This window comes from Pogonomyrmex barbatus, unplaced genomic scaffold, assembly GCF_055798465.1.
Source record: "Pogonomyrmex barbatus isolate J1 unplaced genomic scaffold, ASM5579846v1 scaffold2, whole genome shotgun sequence".
In the NCBI taxonomy this organism is placed as follows: domain Eukaryota; kingdom Metazoa; phylum Arthropoda; class Insecta; order Hymenoptera; family Formicidae; genus Pogonomyrmex; species Pogonomyrmex barbatus.
In genome coordinates this window covers 16,586,952-16,606,715 of record NW_028297116.1, presented here as the reverse complement: position 1 = coordinate 16,606,715, position 19,764 = coordinate 16,586,952, and the positions used below count along the sequence as shown (strand labels likewise).

Sequence of the window (19,764 nt, the reverse complement as noted above, 5' to 3'; positions counted from 1 at the left end):
CGACGAGCGCAATGACGCGTCGCGAACACGCTGTTGTGAAACGCCACGGGTACAGAGCGATAGAAGCGATAGGAACGCAGTGCCGTTGATAGAGTATGCAAACTTTATTCCCCAAGAAGGGGGTGGGCGACGGACTTCGCCCTTTCTTCGTTTCTTTGCTTTCTACGCCGGCGGCCTGCACACCCTATTCGGCGCGGTAAGTAGCTGCGCTACTAAGCGGTGGTTGCGGTGATACATCATGGGGTGTCAACGAGTGTCCCTGCCGCTGTAATCTCGCATCCATCAAGGCGACGCGCGGGACGGAACGGGACGGGACGGGACAGGACGGGACAGGACGGGACGGTACGGGACGGAACGGGACGAAAGGGAGGGGGGGGGGACAGGGGGCACGCGGGCGGACGTACCACGGTTCCCTGATCGATGTCCATCGGCACCGTGAAGCGACCTCCGAGGCCTCACCTACGACCTTCTTTTTCTCCTAACACACCCCGACAGTGGCGGCGGGGTAGCTTTCGCTAGGATCAATCGGTTTTTGCCCGACTCGATTTTCATTTATCTTTCCCTATCTGAAGGCTGCTATCGTCATCGCGATCCTTCAAGCCGCGCGCACGCTTGTGATGTAAAGCCCAGGACGGTCCATCGTTTCTGTGTATCCCAAATCAAGCGCGAGTTTCGTAGCTCGCGTAAAAAATGATCGCGCGTTCGCTCCCCCGAAGATCCGCCAACTTTTGCATGTAGCTTAACTGTAACTGCTATCCCGTTGTCTGTTCGTTGCTTCCTAGTCTCGCTCTCCCTAAGATTCTAGCAGAAGCAGAAGAAAGACGAATAAATTGCGGCTGAAGTTAATCGATGTTTCCTATCCTCGTTCCGCTAATTATTCGTTAATCTCTCGCTCGAAGGTCTCGAAGTAGTGAGCCCATAAAGCCAGGATTACTGATGCGGTGTAAGGATTATAACGGTGTCCTTGATCCTTCCAAGAGACCTTCGCAGGTATCCCAGCATCTTCCTTCCATTTCTCTTCGTTACTTTGTCATGTTTGATGCTTAGTGATTGGTGCTCCATACCGGGATAATACCAGGAAGTAGCCCCAAAGTTAATAAGCATTAAATCCTTATTGCTAACATCGAATATGTAAAATAAATAATATTGCCGTTATATTCTTTTATTTTATAAAAATATGTGTATAAATTTTACATTTCAATATACATACTCAACATTACTTGTTAGATATTTTTTATTTAGAATCATGATGAAGCAAAAATGAAACAGAAGAAAATTTTTATTTCTTTTTATTTTAAGAAATTATTATTTTACAGGAAAAGGTTATTATTTCTCTTACCCGAAATCCTGTCTCGACAGGACTGCTATATTTTTTCCTCTCTCTCCGCAGGAGAGAATTTTTCCCAATGAATTTTTATGACTTTTGTTTACGCAGAAAAATCACGCGGTAGCGTCGGCCGTAACGTGACCGTCGCAGTTGCAGCGAATAAATTACGTCGTACGGTCGGGACCGGTGTATATTGCTCGCAAATGGTATCTGGATAATTCGACGTGGTGGCGAATCGACGTCGAATCGCTTTATTGCGGACTGGTTTGCAAACAGTGCCATGCGGAGCGGACCCGAGCGTAGCACCGCTCCCGTGATTAATGGCCGAGGGTGCGCCAAAGTAGTTCAGAAATTAAGCGCGGAAAAAACAGATCGTACCTCTCGTTGCGGGCATGATTTCCGTTCTGCTGATTCCATCAGGATGCCAATGAATAGTCCTACAGCAACGTCTCTAGTGAGCCTCTTCTTCCTCGTTAATTAACAGGAAAATCATTTCGGTTACTCTAAACAACTCGGAAAATTATCCTTACGCTCAAAAAGTACACTAAGTAGTTTCTCAGTGCCGCGAGTTCCGCTGCAATTATTTTAAACGAAAAATTAAATGTGAGATAAAAAATTTTTCTAATCTTGGAAAGTTATTTGTTATTTTATTAATAATAAAAATTGCAGAAAATAAAAATCATATTAATATCGAAATTACATATTTTGTTGTCATTTTAATCGATTTGCAAGTAATATATCGTGCAAAATTGTTAAAAAATGGCTGCGTTTGCCGGTCAACCAGAGACCAAAAATTCAGTGCGCAAGCGTCGTTTTCCCCCTCTTGACCCTGAATTATTCAACAACTCGAAGACCCGGCGAGGACTTCATAAAAATTGCACACATCGTGATTGCCGTGGTTCAGAGTCAACGGAGGAAGAGAGGCCACGGGGGAGAAAGAGACCTTTAAAATTTACCCCCCAGTCTCCTTGGGGGACGACGCCATCTTCCTTCCACGATTCGACGCTGTTTTTTTAATCTGGGACGTGCAACGCCACCAAGTGGGACGATTAGGTGCACTATGAATGAGCCGGAAAATCGAGATTGATTCTTCTATAGCTTTGTGTCAATGAGTAACGACATACGCTTTCATACAAAGACTTGTCTCTGGTTAGATCAGAAAAAAACACTGTATTTTATCCCAACAATTTTTATCCCTCGCAGCCTTATATTATTATACGTACTTGTTGCAGCCTTATCAATTGTATTTTTTGAGCTTTTTTACCTATTTTCCGTTCCATATAATTTTTCCCGGCATTCGAAATCTTTTACGCGAATTTTTGCATCAGTCACGCAAATTTCCATCGTAAAACTAACCGCCGACCTCGGGTCGAGGAACGTCCTGGGTGACATATAATCGATCAGGCCGAATTCCCCTCTTGTCGCCAATCCCTTAAATCCGCCCACCTATCACTTCGCGGTATGTAAAGGGTGTGTTTAGAATCCGACGGGGGCTTTAGAATGGTACTCGCCTGGCGATTCGTAACAGTCGTGACCGCGTACTCGGCATAATGCGGGAATCGTGTTCCGCATCCGGAAGTATCGCACGCGGGATAGATGTTCACCCGGCACGGACGCGCGCTTTGAAAAACTGGCCGCCAAGCAAACGTCTTCGAGGAATATATCGGAATAGGGAGTTTGATCATATTTAATGTATCACTTCGACGAGATACTCTATTTTTGTATAATTCTCTCGAATGATTTAAAACATTACGATTTTCAAATAATTAATGCACAATTTAAACAGGAAGCAGGTTCTGGATACAAATAATCCAAAAAAAGAGAGTTATGATCATTTGATAGCTTCGTATATAAAACATTGTGGATATTAAATTGTCAGATATCGTAACGTGGTGGAGATAAACATTTAATGTGCAAATAAAAGTATAAACAAAGTATAAATTTCAAAGTATAAAGATATCATAAAATAAACTTTTACGGATCGAGCAGTTTTTATATATGATGAACAACGCACGAAGAATCTCATATTATGTGAATATTAATAGAATAATCCGTCTTTAAGAGCGCTTTAAGAAAAATACTATACGATAAGATTTACACCTTTTGAGAGCGTAAAACCCACGACGATTATCATTTAAAATTTCACATTGAATGTCGAATCTTTGTCGGGGCGTACTGAACCGGGGGGGGGGGGATGAAAGGGGGAGGAGGGTGGTGAAGCCCTCACCCTATGCCCTCGACCTCGCCCCTCGAGGGTAATAAAACGGCAATTTAATTCGTACACTTGATAAACGCCACGCCGCCTGCGCTCGCGAGCTTGGCGAAAGTCAAACGAATCGGGGAGGGCTTATTTTGCAAATCATCGCCTCGGCGATAATAAAGCGCGCGCCTCGAGAAACAAGGAGCAAAATAAAGGCGCGACGTGAGCGATGACGAAACCTCGCGGGTCTGGCGCGTTTCACAGGGGATAATGATAAACTGCCGGCGTCAGAGTTAAACGATCGATTATTTCGTCGTGGAGAGATGCGCGCATCTACGCGCCATGATGGAGCGCATACAATAAATTCGAAGGTGAGAAAAGTGCGCCTCGCTCGCGGTGCATGCGGAGCCTTCATCGTTGCCTTCACCGGTTCGATTTGGCGCCCTTCGTTCCGATCGCGCGAGTGCCAGAGGCAGCAAAAGTAATTGCTGCCGGAGAACGGCGGTTGTTTCATTGCCAAGGCGTCAATAGTTACGAAGAGTTTAATAGACAGACAGTTTGACGAGTCAAGCTGCGGCGAGCAAGTGCGAAGAACAACGAGAAACGTGGTTTACATTTTTTTTTACAGCGAAAGGTATGTATGATATTTCGTAGAGGATTAATAAGTATTGATACCAAAATAATTTATGGAAAGTGAAAAAAAAAACCATATTTTAATATAATTTTAAATTCACGGATAAATGGACACGTACTATTTATCCGTGGATGTGAATATATTTTGAGTAAATTGGAGTTATGTTCTGCTCCCTCCCAAAAAAAAAAGAACTACAAGTGACTATCGAGGATCATTGTTATATTATTCTTGCGGAATAACTTCGCATTCCATAGTGAGCGCATTGAGAACCCGTGGCCGCGTCCGGCCAGCCCGCGACAGAGAGGGGTTGAAACGTAGGCAAAGGGGGTTTTGCAGGACGGGGAGAGGGGGGGGGGGTTACTCGCAGGATGGTTAGTGGCATTCATCGCGATGCAGATGGCTTCCACCCTTCGCGCCGGCAAGAGCGAGAGAAAGAGAGGAAGTGGGCGAGAAAAAGAGAGATCGTGCGGCCCCCGGGAGTGAACGAGAGGGAGATCACCGGTGATGCTGCCGCTGCCGTTGCTGTTGCTGTTGCTGTTGCTGTTGTTGCTGCTACTGCTGCTGCTGCTGCTGTTGCTGCTGCGGCTGCCATCGCGTCGCTGCGTGTGCGTGCACGCAGCTTTTTCCTACGTCCCTCTGTGCCTTTGGCTTCTGCATAACTTCCCCCCTTCCCTCCTGTGGTGCACGCACACGTGCGTACGGTCGACCAATCGCCGGTGGTATGTGTGTATGTGTGTGCGCGTGTGTTGCCTCTTTCTCTCTGCGAGAGTGGAATGCGAGTATGCGCACGTGTGTACGTGTAGGCGAGATTGCGTCCAGCGTGCGTAATGGTGCGTATGCGCGGCTTTTTATTTCTTCGCCAAGAGGAACAGAAGTTAACCGCGATGGAATAAACCGCGTACGTCGGAGGTGCACTCGAAACTTTGCTTTCGCGCCGAATGATGCGAGCGGTAATCGCGCGCTGCGTCTCGTGACGATAATATACTATATTTTATCGAGACATAGAGAAGATGCGACTTCCGATACACCGATCTTCCGGAAGTCACATCTTCAACGTTCGTTTTTTTATATATTACGTGGGGCCAAAGGATATAATGTAGTTGTGCTATGTTATGTGCATATTCTTAAATATCACTGTCAATATAGTTCCTAAATGTTCTGTGAATAATGTTGGGATAATTAGTTTAGCATTTTCTTATTAACAACAGGATATAGGGAGCAAAAGTACTAAATATGTGATCACGTGATAATTTATTTCTGATTTTTGAACATCAGGTGTTATTATTTCTCACATGATTCCCAGTCTGAGCCTGAATTTAAAAAATAGGTAACGTCGTGTTAAATGATTACTCGCTCTTGGTCGCTTTGCACGCACGATTTCGTCTGGGTCACAACAAGGAGCGTATCTCGAATAAACGGGAACGTCGTCTCTGATTTAATTCTCGTTTACGAACATACCCCCTCCCCTGCCTCCCTTCCGTCTTCCCCCTGCCCCTCCGTTCGATCCACCCCTTCTTTCTCCTACTTGGCTCGTGAACGTATATTGTATATCCTCCGGAGGGTAGACCCCGGTTCTCTGTATTTACCTGTCACCTCGATGACGATCGTGACGAGGGTATTACCCAGCGTACCCTTCGTTCTTGATGTTGTTCAGGGTACGAATGCATATATAGACGTCTTGGATCTGGCTCGTGTGTCGGTTTTTCATGAGCTCGCTCGCGCACGCGAATTATCCAAAAGTAAACCTAAAAATAACCTACGTTATGGATCCTATGGACGCGCCTATATTAACGGATTTAATTTGAAGGCATTAATAAGAATTATTGAAAATCATATTAATGTCAAATTGCATTATTAATTGGCAATAATGAAATCACATGTGCGAAATCTATTTTAATTAGCCTGCGTAACATGATATTTGATGTAAAAATTTGTAAGAGAGTAGTTAAAATCAATACGTGTACAAATATGGGGTCGACGATTTTGCCGCATGCTTCCCTCAGGAGGGGGAACATTGGTAAACAGCGATCAATTATCCGCGCGAGTCTCGTGGTTGTGCGTAAATTATCTCGTTCTCGCTTATATCTAGAGGTATGGGAAAATCGTCACATTTTTCATGGAGATTAATCGAGTCGACAAACGAGTTCGATCGATGAATAATCGATCCAGGAGGGCGCGATAAATCGGCTCCTGCTGGCCCGGTGGTAGCTACTGATTCCACGCGCGATTTGCATACGCAGGAACGTGTCGCCGTATCAACGACACCCTAGACCCACCTTCGATTATCATGAAAATGTCTCGAAAACGTGTATCGCATCGCAGGACACTCGCCGGCCCGCCAATGACGCGCGTCGACGAGAGAACGAGAGAGAGAGAGAGAGAGAGAGAGAGAGAGAGAGAATACGCGCGAGTGAGCGACAGAGACGAAAAGGGGGTAGCCCCTCGTTCGCCAAGAACAGGGGCTACCACACGAGACACGAAAATTGGCATAAATGAGATTGATACGACTTTAAGTTACTCCACGTGAGAGGCTCGCCGCTCGTCGAGATTCTGGTCCCGCCACTCGTCACGCCACTTTGCGCCCGCTCGCCTCCTCGTGAAGAAAAACGCTCGGAACGACGCTCTCGACCCGAGGCGTCCGACCAGGTACGCCCCTGCCGTTGACCGGCGTGTCGTTCGTTTCAATAACGATCTGCAGGAACCCGTTCTGCGGAAAGTGACGTTGAGAAAGAGAGAAGAACGAGCCAAGTAGCCTACAGAGCCGAAGCTGTATTAGCGTCGACCTATTTTGGGCCGTACCTCGATGGCTCCGATGAATCGAGTGCGCTTTTCTCTTTATTCTCCCGAGGCGTTGATGGTGAATGTGAACTTTGCGACAGGTGGCATTTATATGTTCTTATATAGATATATATCTCTCTTATCGAGGTACACGACATTGGCGGAGGAAAAATAAATCTTAAAAATATTGTAATTGACATGTATCTGTAAATCTCGGACTATAATACGTTCCCGTTACGTATTGCACGTTAACTTCTTTTGAATTGAGTTATTTTTGTTGAAAATATGTTGCAGCAAGGTTTTTCACTATATTTCTTATTATTTCTTATACTTCATTTAAAAATTCGATTTTTTAAGTGGAAATTTTCATGACATTAACATTTTTGGCACGTTTTCGATATTAATATGTTAATTAAAAAAAAATCATACACTAGTTGTGTATGCTTCAATTCTAAATATTAAATAAATAAATAAATAAATTTTTGCGAAATATACATACATGCACAATTAAATTAGCCTTACGTATAACTTGCAAATTAAAAAATACATATTAACAGATCAATCGTCGCTATCATTTTATATACGATTTACTATAGTTTTTTAATAATTTCAATTGTGAAAACGTGAAGATGCTCCCACGGATGGTGCAAGAACACCATGTACGAGGGTGACCGCGCGGAATCTGGGAGCGGCGGCATGTAGAACAAGTAATAAAATAATTTTAACGACCGGCTTGAATTATGCGCGTGGTACAAATAATAATATCTGCTCGGCACGCATCCCCGCAATAAATATCGAAGGGATTCCCTCTCCTCTCTCCCTCCGTCGACGATCCAGGAACCCTCGAGCATACCCTCTTCACCGTACACCTCGGCAGAGGTTCACCATGGCTATGTGGAGCAGAGGCCCCCCGATCTTAGGAACCCAAGGAGGGGACCTTGCGAAAAGGGGGCCTGATCTCGTCGCAGTGATTCTCCATTCTTGGCCATCTCGGTACCGTCGCTCGTGTCTGGCCTGGAGATAACGTGGGAATGTCGACATGGCCGACGCCTTTTCTATGTTTTGACAAGATACGCACGATCAAGGACATTCTTAAAACAATAACGATTTTTATTGTTCTATTGTCATATAATTTCTGACTTTGAGAAATTTGTAGAATTTTTTTTAATGATATATGTAAACATGTAATAATAATAATAATTTTTTTTATTTTTGCGAATATAATGGCGTTAAAAGAAACTGATATTCGTTGGAATTTATCGCAAAAAAATTGTACGTATGATACAAATAAATGTACACGAATCCGAGATTCACGAATCAAGATCGCGTCGGACATGTATTGAAATTCCACGCGTGTTGGATGACGTTCGCATACGCGGAACGAATCTCCTCTCCAAGGTTTCTTGAATGCACCAGAGAGAACCGTGTCACGCAGTGCGGACGTCGTATTGCCAGCAGGTGACGGACGTAACACGAATTAAGTGTCGTAAGATGGTGGACCACGAAGGATACTATTGTCACTTTTGCCGACACACGGAATTTCAGAAGAATTTGAAATGCGTCAATGGACGGACGATGGTCGATGGTCCGCAGTAGTATCGAATTTTTCAAAGATCTTGACTATTTGTATCTTTCGATCCGTGACCCTTTGTAAAGATATAATAATATCGTGTCAAAATAAATATAAAAGCAATTACATCATAGTTTTGGTGTGAATTGTCACTTTAGTGAAATGCACAAACCACATGAATTGCACCGTGCAAATTCTGTTTTCATAACATTTCTGTAAAGGCCCAAAAGAATTTTGATATATTACAGGAAAATCAGAGAGGTCTCGATTTTAAGCTTCCTGGTGTAGCGATTAAATGATTCAACTCAAATCAATTTCTAATAGAAAAAGAATCAAATAGCCAAGCATCTTTAAAGGCGGAGTTCGACGAACATTTAAATTGGCCGACGGGATATTGCATCGCGCGGCAGCGAAGGCTATCCGGTTGCAGTGCGGATTTTGCAATGCAAGAAAGAAAAAAAAGCGTTTCGATGTCGGGAACCAGAAAAGAGAGGCGGAAGAGGCGAGGGAAACGCAGAGGGGGGGGGGAGGGAGGGGGGAGAGAGATGGGGTACGGCAAGAGAGAGATTATGTCGTCAAAACGGACGTGCGGCGTAGATCGGCGGTTGTGCGGCCATTGGCCGTTGACAGCGCAATGAGATCCTGATTTGCGCGGATGTATTTAATCGTGCGCGGAGGCGCGCGAGAGAGCCGTGCGGACTCGCGCGAGCGAGCAGTTGCGCGCATCGTTTAGCAATCAGGGAGAATGATGCAGCCAGAACGGCCGGCAGACCGGGCCGGTGCAGCGAGATGCCGTAGCTACGCGCAATCAGTATGCCCGCGCAATTTATTTGTACACCTGTGCGCCCGCCGCGCGGTCCTGCAGGACGCGAGAGGGACGCCAATCCGGGGCTCGATGCGTGCGAGCTTTCACGCGAAGGAATGCAAGCTTGAAGTTACTCCCTAAAGTGTAAATTGTTCTCCCGCCTGACGTAAATCTCATTTCTCAGATAACTTGCTGACAACAAACAACAAACAAATTTTTTTCCATAATTTTACGTACTTTAAAAATTAATTTATATATTTTTTGTTAATATTAAAATTAGCAAAATTTTCTCGAAAGATTAATTTTCTTCAAAAATGTTGACTTCTTCATTAAGAAAGTAAGAGAAATATTAAATAAACCAACGACAGAGCTTCATTTTTTCACCACTGAAAAAAATTACACGAGGTAACTATTTTCGAATTAATAACTTAGTATTTTGAACAGCAGTATGTACATAATTAAAAGCGTTAGATAATTATTAATAACATTATATTTTTAGTATTATCGAGTATGCATATCTTAGAAATCTTAGAATTGTAGTAAAATTGATTTATCTTTCCTACATTCAAGATTTTTTTCTTCTATAAAAGGTTTCTTTTTTAGATTTTTTTTTTAGCTTTAAAATATATGGTTTCGTTTCTTTTACCAACCTTTTTTTACACACTTTCTTTTTTACGGCAGTACATGGAATTTTCTCTTTCTACATAACGAGAAAATCAGTCCACATTGTCCCCTTCACGTAAAATACATAAAAAACATGCATCAATTTCCAACTATTATTTTTCTTAGATAACATGCTAAAACAGCGATTACAATTTTTTACACTTCTTTTACCCTGATCCAATAAGAAACTACTAGAGTCATAAAGTAATAAATTTTACAAGAAATTGTATATGTCTAACTTATGTGATCAAGAATTTAACTTATGTTTCAACATGATTGATGAATTGATTCGTAAGAAACATACGCGGTATAAGGAATATCAGCTTACTAAATTTACAGTAAATTATTCTGTATAATTTTAATAGTTCATAATTTTTTAACATTTTTTGTCGAAATGTTGACATAATCGATTGGATTAATTTGGAAAAAAATTAGAGAGAATGATAATGTTATTTTTTGTCTACCTATACAAAAGAATTATGGGAATCATAGTATTCTAGAAATGATTTGTAGGATTTATACGATTGCTCTAACTATAATGAGAGTAACATGCTCATTACAATTGTAATGACTCTTTTTAACTCCAATTTTTGTAATCTAACATATTTTATTGTGTATGTTACCTTTGTGAAAATAAGGAACATAATATTCAAACTCCTATGATTTGAAAATAAAGCTGCTTTATCTACAATCATATAGCAATAATATGCATAAATATTACAATGTAATATACTTTATTTTATGTGAAGAGTTTTTCACGAGTTAATGGTGATCTATTCTATAGCTAATAGAACTGAATTTTCGATGCATACAAATATGTCATATAGATCTCTCAATTATACTATTTGTTCTGCAGACCACGTTAGAAAGAGAGTAATAATCCTTTGGTTGAAGCAATCGTATATGAGGGTATTTTAACGAAATTACTTATTATAGAAACCACGGTTATCAGAATCGTATATCTTAACAGTCATAATATAATACATTATAACTTAAATCCACGTATACCTCCTTTCCAATCATAAAGAAATATTGTAGTAACAATCATAGCGATTTTTTCTGTGTCGAAATATAGTATATTGATATAATCATGCCATTTGTTGTTAACTATAAATAATGCAAATATCAATAAAACCTTTTACAGTAGATAATCGCATCTCATTAAGAAAAAAGACATTACTTCTTTCTTACCGCTCCTTGTGACGCAAAAGAGTTAATGGCCACTTGATAAAACCAACGGCTGTAAATTTCTATTCCAATGGTTGGTTGCTCGTCTGTGGTTCGGACGAGCGAGAGATTATTTGGATTTCGAAGAATGGTAACAATCGAGCTTTGTAATCGGTCCTCGAAACGATAAAGACTTTGTTGGCTACCCTTCCGGCGCTACCGTTTTTCTCCCCCTCGCAGCCACCCCCCCTGATTTTCGCTCGATCTCTTCCCTCTCCCCGCCAACTTTCCTCTTTTCTCTTCGTCTCGCGCGCGCGCGCGCGCGCATACACACACACACACACACACACACACACACACACACACACACACACACAATCTCCCTTTCTCTCGTTACTCGAGCTCTAAGAGCTGGCCCAATGCTATCACCTGTTGACAATCGGACGCCTACGAATTCGCCCGCGTATCGTGCGATCGTGTTTCTCCCCTTCTCGATATCCTCTTTTTTCTTCATGTCGACACGAAGTTGACGGTGTTTCCGATAAAAATTAAAGAGAAATTTCTTTTCACGCCAAAAACAGTCAATGTAAGACAATGTGAAATGGACAATATTTAATATCAATATTTAATAAATTTCTCGGTAATGATGCATCAATATTTATTATGTAGGGTGGCCCCGAACGTTCTGGTCGGACTTTGAGATTTTCTAGAAAATTCGATTTTCAAAGTTTCCCTTTTTGTAAATGACAAAATTCCAAGGTTATACCGAGAGAGAGACTCTGACTCATGCGACTTTTGGATTTAAGAAAATATATTAAAGTGTCAACCTGACATAGGTAAAAATAAATGATCTTCCACTGACTTCACAATTTTTAGAACTTGATAATTTTTCATTTTAGATGATTTCTTTTATCTTTATGCGTTTGACTTTAGTCATTACTGAAATTTACTGCTTCCGGTGTGTTTCGATATGTTATTTTAGAGAGTCGGTCGTTCCGCAGCCGCTGCCGCGCCGCATGAGCACTGACGAAAGACTCGGTTTCGCGCCGCAAAGAGACGCACGAGAATCGATGTGCGTCGCGAGAGGAGCGTAATCGCGAAACCAAAGGTCTCGGTTTCCGAACGCCGGTCGGATATATGAATGAACGCGAGCGCGGCACGAGACGGCGCGACCGGCCCGTTCGTTCGGGTAGAAGGAGATCGATCGGGGGGGTCGTTCGGGATTCTGGTTTTCGAGTGCGTCTGTGCCGGGACGTACAATGAGCTTTCTCATATCGTACGGTGGATGCGCCGCGCATCGCCGATGCACACATCCACGCGCGTATACGCGATCCCGATATACGCGCGCGCTCGCGCGCACATTCGATAGGCGAAGATAGCTCCGCGCGTACGCTCCTACGTGTGTGTGCGTGTGCACGCGCGCCGTGTGTGTGTGAGTAGATACGTATACGCGAGAAGCCTAGGAAAGCCCGGTGCCACAAAGGCAGTGCGCCATCGAGTATCGCAAACATTGATTTGAATCACAAAGACCGCCCGCGGTATCCCATTGTCGGACTCCGACTTATTGTATGTTCTCTCTCTCTCTCTCTCTCTCTTTCTCTCTCGCTCTGTATTTCTCCTTTACCCTCAGCTTTCTACGTGTATCGCGCGCGATCCGCTCTATCTTCTTTCAACGGTAACGACCTATCAATCCACTTATTCCGCACGGTTTATGTGCCACTTGTGGCATTTCGGCCTAATGCCGTTGTTGCGCGGTGCAAATCATACAAGCGAAATGTATTGTCGTCGATTTTTGTAAACGCACAACACCACCTGTGATCGAGCACTATTCTATTTGTAATTTGTAATTCTTTGTATATATGACGAAGTTTGTGCAACAACTACGTGACTATCTAAAATTAAGAAGATGTAAGTCCATTTTATCTCATAAATAATCAGGGAATAAAATCTAGTTCGGTAAAAAAAATTCTGAACGTAAAATTAACGAACAATGATATATTTTACGTCCAAACTATAAAGAAGGCATAATAAAAATTAAAAAAAATTTTTCTAAAAGTATAAATCTTTTTTATTTTTATGACTATGTTGAAATTAATTCTAGAAAGTCTGTAAAAAAATTCCCTAAAGCATTTTTGGAAGAAATGTAGAAAAAGGCGGAACAAATCTGCGTGGAAAGAAAACTTTCTATTTCCGGTCACTTTTGAAGATTTTTATCTGCATCCTAATCCTTGCGGACTGAACCATAAATTATAAAAGTACACTTAAATTATAGATAAAAATTCTATTTGTTTAGAAAGAGGAAAATTCTATTAACAATAAGTCTGATTAATTATTTATAAATTTACAAATCTATGAAATATAATCCTAAATGTCTTAACTGAATTAGGACTTTTTTATTATCATTTAATTAAAATTGTTAAATTATTTATAATTGTAATACTGGCTTATAATCAATGTTGTTTATGTGAATTTATTATTATTTTTTGTTATAATTTTTTGGTAGATGATATTGACAATTTGGGCTGAATTCAATAGAGATTTTTCTAGACAGATGATATTAGGCAGATATTTTAATACATTTTACATTTTTATCGTTAGAATATGTTTTAATACGGAAGATATTTTATACTCACGTTATTGTTTTGATCGAATATCGCTGTGATAAAAGCTTATCAAGATAGTGGATAAGCGATCTATAACTGTGATCAATGCAAGCTGCAATTGCATGAGACTAAAAACTATCGTCAAGGATGAATTGCGAAATAATAACGAAATAATCGCAATCACGATGATCGCACATCGGCTTCGAGAAGCCGATTCCAGATTGCTCATAAAATTGCCATAATTGCACTAATCAAAATATAGATAAATAATCATTCGATGAGAATGCAATTACGATAATCATCTTGAAATAAAAAAAATGCGTGTTACGTTGAAAGAAGACATGTATATTTTTAAGCACCGTATCGATTTCAGGAATGTCGACGTTACTAATATTATATATATGACGCACAAATGTCATTTTGCGCATTTGTATATCACGCGTGCTTCCTTGTCACAAATCAACTTCTCTCGCATCTCTTCTCCTTTTCGTCGCATCTCGCGGCAACAGGTCTCACAACACGCAACACGCTGAAACGAAGACGCGACGTCCAATGGAGGCTTTACGAAAACGACTTCATTGAGGCTCTCGTTGAATTTTAGCGGTCAATGGATGAAGATGGATGAAAATGAAGGAGAAGTGAGATCTTTTATTACGAACTCCAAATCTTCTTGAATATATCGAGCGATAATAAAGAGTAGTGAAATAAAATTCGGACATTGGATATGAAGAAATTGTTATATTACGACAACGGTCAGAGAAAATGCAAGAGGAAATGCAATTTTCCACTTTCAACGAGAGAAAAAAGGCTTGATAAGATATGAGATCGATGACGTGTGTGAATTGCACGTGATGTGAATTCCCGGAATGACATATATATTATATTATGTTTTCCACTTGCTCATTCTGCAGAAATGAAATAATTTCTAAAACAAGAGCCTGTTTTATCTCGTATTTAATAGCAATTAGAAAAATTTTTTTCTTTCCACAAAATTATTGAATATTGGAGAACTAATAATGATCTCATGAGCTCTACGGATCGGATATTTGACTTAACTTATTCGTGCATTAATATTGATGTGTTATTATACGCGATGCGTCACGTAGGCTTCAGGTCGCATCCAAAGGAGGATATTAAGGTTCGCCTACGATGCACCGGCGTTGCTCAGCGCTGCGGACGACGGCGCGTAGCGGTACATGCGTCCGACGGGTAGCCGATTTCGCGGCGCGCGAAAAAGCAAGTAGAAACGTTGCCTGTGCACGGATGGAACGCGAGAGGGACGGCGACGATGGCATGGTTGGGACGAGAAACGAGGGAAGGGAACGAGACGTCGGACCGAAGCATCGCGCCGCGAGAGGTCGGTCATGTTCCGCCGAGTGACGTCACGAAGCAATGGCGCCGCCTCCGTGGTGAGCGAGCTGGCCGATTGGTCGAGAGAAATGATGGCAGGCGCGCTTGCCAATCGATTGCCCGCGGTGCGTGCGAGGCGCACAGTACATCGGTCGGATATGGTCCCCACTCTACCCCAAGGTAGAGATCGAGTAGAGGGGAGTGTTTCACAAGTGGTAGAAGGGGGCGGCCGCCTTCGGCAGGAAGTGAGCTTCGACCCCAAGGCGTACGATACAAATGCTCAGACAGTTTCGTTCTCTCGTGGAGAGTGGAAGTTATTTCACTTCTTCTGCGTCGGGCTGTTATTCTTCGTTGTCGCTGACGTCCACCGTGGTGGAAAGAGGTGAGCGGGAAAGGAGCAATAAAAGGAAAGGAAAGCGCGTGATCCGTCTTTAGAGTCGTGTCGTTGCTTAAACCTGCCGCGCGCGCAATTCCTCTCGCCGTTGAGGGAAGGGTGCCTACGCGCGTGAAAAGGGTTCTCGAAGGCAGAAGCAGTGTTTGTGAACTCGGTGAACTTTTCTAGCTCACTGATTTTCGCATTGATTTGTCTTCTACCCATGTTTCTTGTGTCGCGGGCATCGGGGGTTTAGGTAGCGCATCGTCTCATTTTAAAGGAGACCGCCGCTACGGAGCACTCGCGTTTAGTTGGAGCGTCGCTGCCGCATTGTCGTGACGCGATTCGTTGAGCGTACCGTGGCCCGCAGCCAGTCAGAGCTGGCGAATGGTACGGAGTGGTGAGGAGACTAAATAGTGAGGGGAAGAAAGTGACAGTGTAGTCAGTTCTCGGCTGGACTCTGAATCTTACGGATCGCTTTTGAATTTCTCTCTGGTGATTTCCGAAAGAGAGGAAAGAAAAAAACGATCCACGCACGAGCGCGCGTATCGCAAAAAATCAATTTTGTCAATGGTATGACGATCGCAAATGGTATTCCATACCGAGACTGTGCCTACATGGGGTTGGTTATCTCGTAAATGACATTCTCGATTGGATTTGTGCGCGGCGCAAGACAGAGATTTGTAATAACTCGTGATCCATCGTAGCACGCGGGATGATCATTCGTGGTTGCCACGTCGTTCGATTGATACGCTCGCGCGATCGTGTGATCGATTAATTGTACACCGGTGACTGGAAAAAAAACGTGCGAGCGCGTTTGGCGATCCAGTCTCCAGACGGAGTGTCTTAGTAGTGAGATTATTATCGGTGACTTGGGGAATTCGCGGTCAATGTCGTCGTTTCGCGCGCGCAAAGGTGAAACGTTAAGGAAGTGACCGGGTGGTGATCGCGATTTGGACGACAAAAATTATTCTCATAGACATAAGATCGCCGGCGATCGGTTAATATTCTCGGCGTCGAACAGTACCAGAAAAGAGCAGCAAACTGTACGGGCACAGGCAGGAAGAAATGCACACGATGGAGACGGACATGAAGGGTGGCAATCTGCACGGTCAGATGCCACCGCATCCGCACCAGGGTGTTTCGCCGATGGGTCATCACACGGGGATGTCCGCTTATGGCTCTCTAGGCTCGCTCGGAGTAGTTCATAGTTCGGGGCTATCGGGAAGTCCACCCGGCACAGGCGTCTTGAGTCTTGGTCTTCAACATCATCATCAGGCTCCTCAACATCATTACGCATCCATGCAGGCGGCCGCCGTCGCTGCCGCGGCTCAACAGCAACAGCAACAAAGTATGCACGCAATGACGGCTCAACAGAGCGCTCAACAACAGCAGCCGCAGCATCACCCGCATCAACAACAGCAGCAGCAGCAGCAGCAATCGCAATCGCAGCAACATCATCAAGCTAATAATCATAGCAACCCTAACAATCCGAACAACCCTAGCAACTCGTCTAACGCCAAGAATAACAATATGGATCGCGTCAAGAGACCTATGAATGCATTTATGGTATGGTCCCGCGGACAGCGACGCAAGATGGCTCAAGAGAATCCCAAGATGCACAATTCCGAAATATCGAAGCGTCTCGGCGCCGAGTGGAAACTTCTTAGCGAGGCGGAGAAGCGTCCGTTCATCGACGAGGCGAAGCGATTGCGCGCGGTGCATATGAAGGAGCACCCCGATTACAAGTACAGGCCGCGTCGCAAGACAAAGACGCTGATAAAGAAGGACAAGTTCCAGCTGAGCGGTGGCGTCGGCGGTGTCGGCGGGATGCTCGGCGTGGATCAACGGCAAGTCGCCACCAGCGGTGGGCCGCAGCAACCCCAATTGCCGCGCGATGTCTACCAGATGCCCAACGGCTATATGCCTAACGGTTACATGATGCACGATCCTACAGCCGCGTATCAGCAACACGTCGCGTACGGCAGTCATATGGGAGGTGCTGCGGCAGCCGCCGCCGCTGCCTCGGCTGTGGGCTACCCCAGGTACGACTCCATGGGTCATCACATGGGCGGCGGCAGTCCCAGTCCTATTAACAGCTATATGAATGGTTACGGTGGATATGGCGGTACCGTTCCCGGTGGTTCACCGTCACCATATCACCAGGCTCAATCGGGTTCTCAGATGTCCAGTCATAGTCCTAGTGGCAGCAGTATAAAATCCGAACCGACGAGCCCGGCGAGCGGCGGTGGCATACATACGCCAACGCCGACGGCCGTCCCGGCGTCAACGGGCGCGGCTGGGCCCACTGGTCAGGTTGTCAAACGAGAGTACATGGGCCAACAGCAGAACCAACAAGCGGTGCAGCAGCAGGGCAGCGATCTCAGGCAGATGATCTCGATGTACCTGCCGCAGGGCGTTGAGCAAGGAGTCGTGCAACACGGAAGCGTCTACTCGCCGGGTCCGTCGCCCGATTCTTTGGCGCAACATCACGCTACCATGCAGCCAATCCCACACATGTAAGCTGATACAAGCTAAATATTAAACAAAAAAAAAAAGAAAAAAATAGAATCTTCTTTTGCAATATTCACACGCACTTCTCCCTCCTTGCTACATTTGCTTGCGCAAGTAGCTTTTTAGAATCGTGGAGATGGATAAACCGCGAAGTTCGACATAGACCGTCGTACTTTACTTTAAAAATAAACTGCACTTCTTCTGAATCTGATATTTTATTGGTATAATAGAATGAAATGATTTTAAAAAATTATGATATAAAATAAATTGAAAATTGAGCTAATTGGAAGATTTTTGCCATTTACATTTATTTATTTCTGTATTTTCCATATTTTAATCAATATTTTTAGCTTTTTCATCAGGGATAATGTCTCACCGTGGTTTCAACGCGCAATGAAGTTTTATTATTTCTGTTATTATTTTGTCAATTAATATCTATAATTCTTAATTTATAGTTTTTATTAATAATAACAATTTTATTGTTTATTATTATATTATAAGCAGTTGTAAATTATACGATTCTCTTCAATTTTATAATTAGTGTAATATTTTTGTCTTATTTCTTTCCGCATTGTTAATTTTTATATGGATAATATCCTATCGAATCTCACATGATATTCTTATTACGGACTGAACATAATATTTACATTCAAAGGAAAAGAAATATTTTGGGTCATTAATAAATAGTGATACAATCCTTGCGCACGTTGCCAGGCAATTCGAATCAGTGTATTTGTCCGACTTATAATTGTCAATCTTTTAATATGCTGACGAATATGACAAACATAACGCGGTTTATCCCACTTCGACGATAATTGCACTGTTCGCTTGAGTTATAAATGAGAATCATCGATGATCATCGTGAATATCACTCGGAGATCACCGATTTTCGTAAAGTTCGTGACTCGAGCATTATCAAAGTTTGCAGGAAGTCTATATTATAATTTATATCATATATGTATGTAAAATATTTTATTTTAGTACCTAGTTATTTGAAATGTTAAAATTAAAAATCTCTGTTCCACATCAAAACCTTTTGAATTAAGTACTCTTTATTGCTATAAATTTTATAAAAATTGGTTCTTTAACATAAATTGATTTTATTATGGAGCAAGCAGTTTCTTATCTTAAACCGAATTTATAATAAGACCTCCTGTACGCTATATATGTACGTAGTAATTCGTGAGTGTCGTGTTATGGATGTTATGCCATGTAAGAATTATTTTCTCTCTGTCAGACAAGCATGCAATATTTAATAGCTTTATCTATCTTTTTTTCGCCCATATGATATATTCTCACATATGTTTCTCTCTCTCATGATGTGACACTCACGTTTTTCTATTGCTATTGCAATTGATAATATCGCATATGCTATCGTGACGATGCTTCTGGACCCTCTATCATCACACTCTAATTAACTGCTAAAACGATGATCTACGATTCGCTTGTTCTTATATCTGAAATTTGCGACGAGTCGCTTATATACGCACACGATTATTACCATTTCAAGAGTTAGTAAGGTGGAACTTGCAAGATATCGTTACTAGAAAATTATAGACCGACCTGTCGAGTCGGCGGCAGGAGAGAAAGCATGAAACGTCGATTTACCTCCAAGATGCAGAAATCTTGGCTTTTAGAAATATGATTATGAATTTTACTGAAATAATTAGACATTTGAGTAGTTACTGCCAAATGATATATGGGATAAAATTGGATTTATCTATATTTAGATTTATATAAAATTTATATATAACGCACAGTTAATTTTTCTTAAATGGAA

At 42.6% G+C, this 19,764-nt stretch overlaps 1 protein-coding gene across 21 annotated transcripts in view; it reads left to right on the top strand.

Moving 5' to 3' along the window:
* The window catches only part of SoxN (SRY-box transcription factor soxNeuro), a 284,192-nt gene that overhangs the window by 171,211 nt on the left and 93,217 nt on the right, over positions 1–19,764 (top strand). For 2 of the 21 annotated variants that reach the window (XM_011646516.3, XM_011646518.3), the window contains exon 1: positions 14,879–17,989. The exons of 16 other annotated variants lie outside the window; for them this stretch is intronic. In XM_011646516.3, the coding sequence (XP_011644818.2) occupies positions 16,539–17,989 (1,451 nt within the window). In that variant the 5' untranslated portion in view covers positions 14,879–16,538. Of the gene's footprint in view, positions 1–14,878; positions 17,990–19,764 lie in introns of those variants that run through there. 3 more of the 21 variants (XM_011646519.3, XM_011646517.3, XR_968346.3) reach the window with 3 other exon arrangements.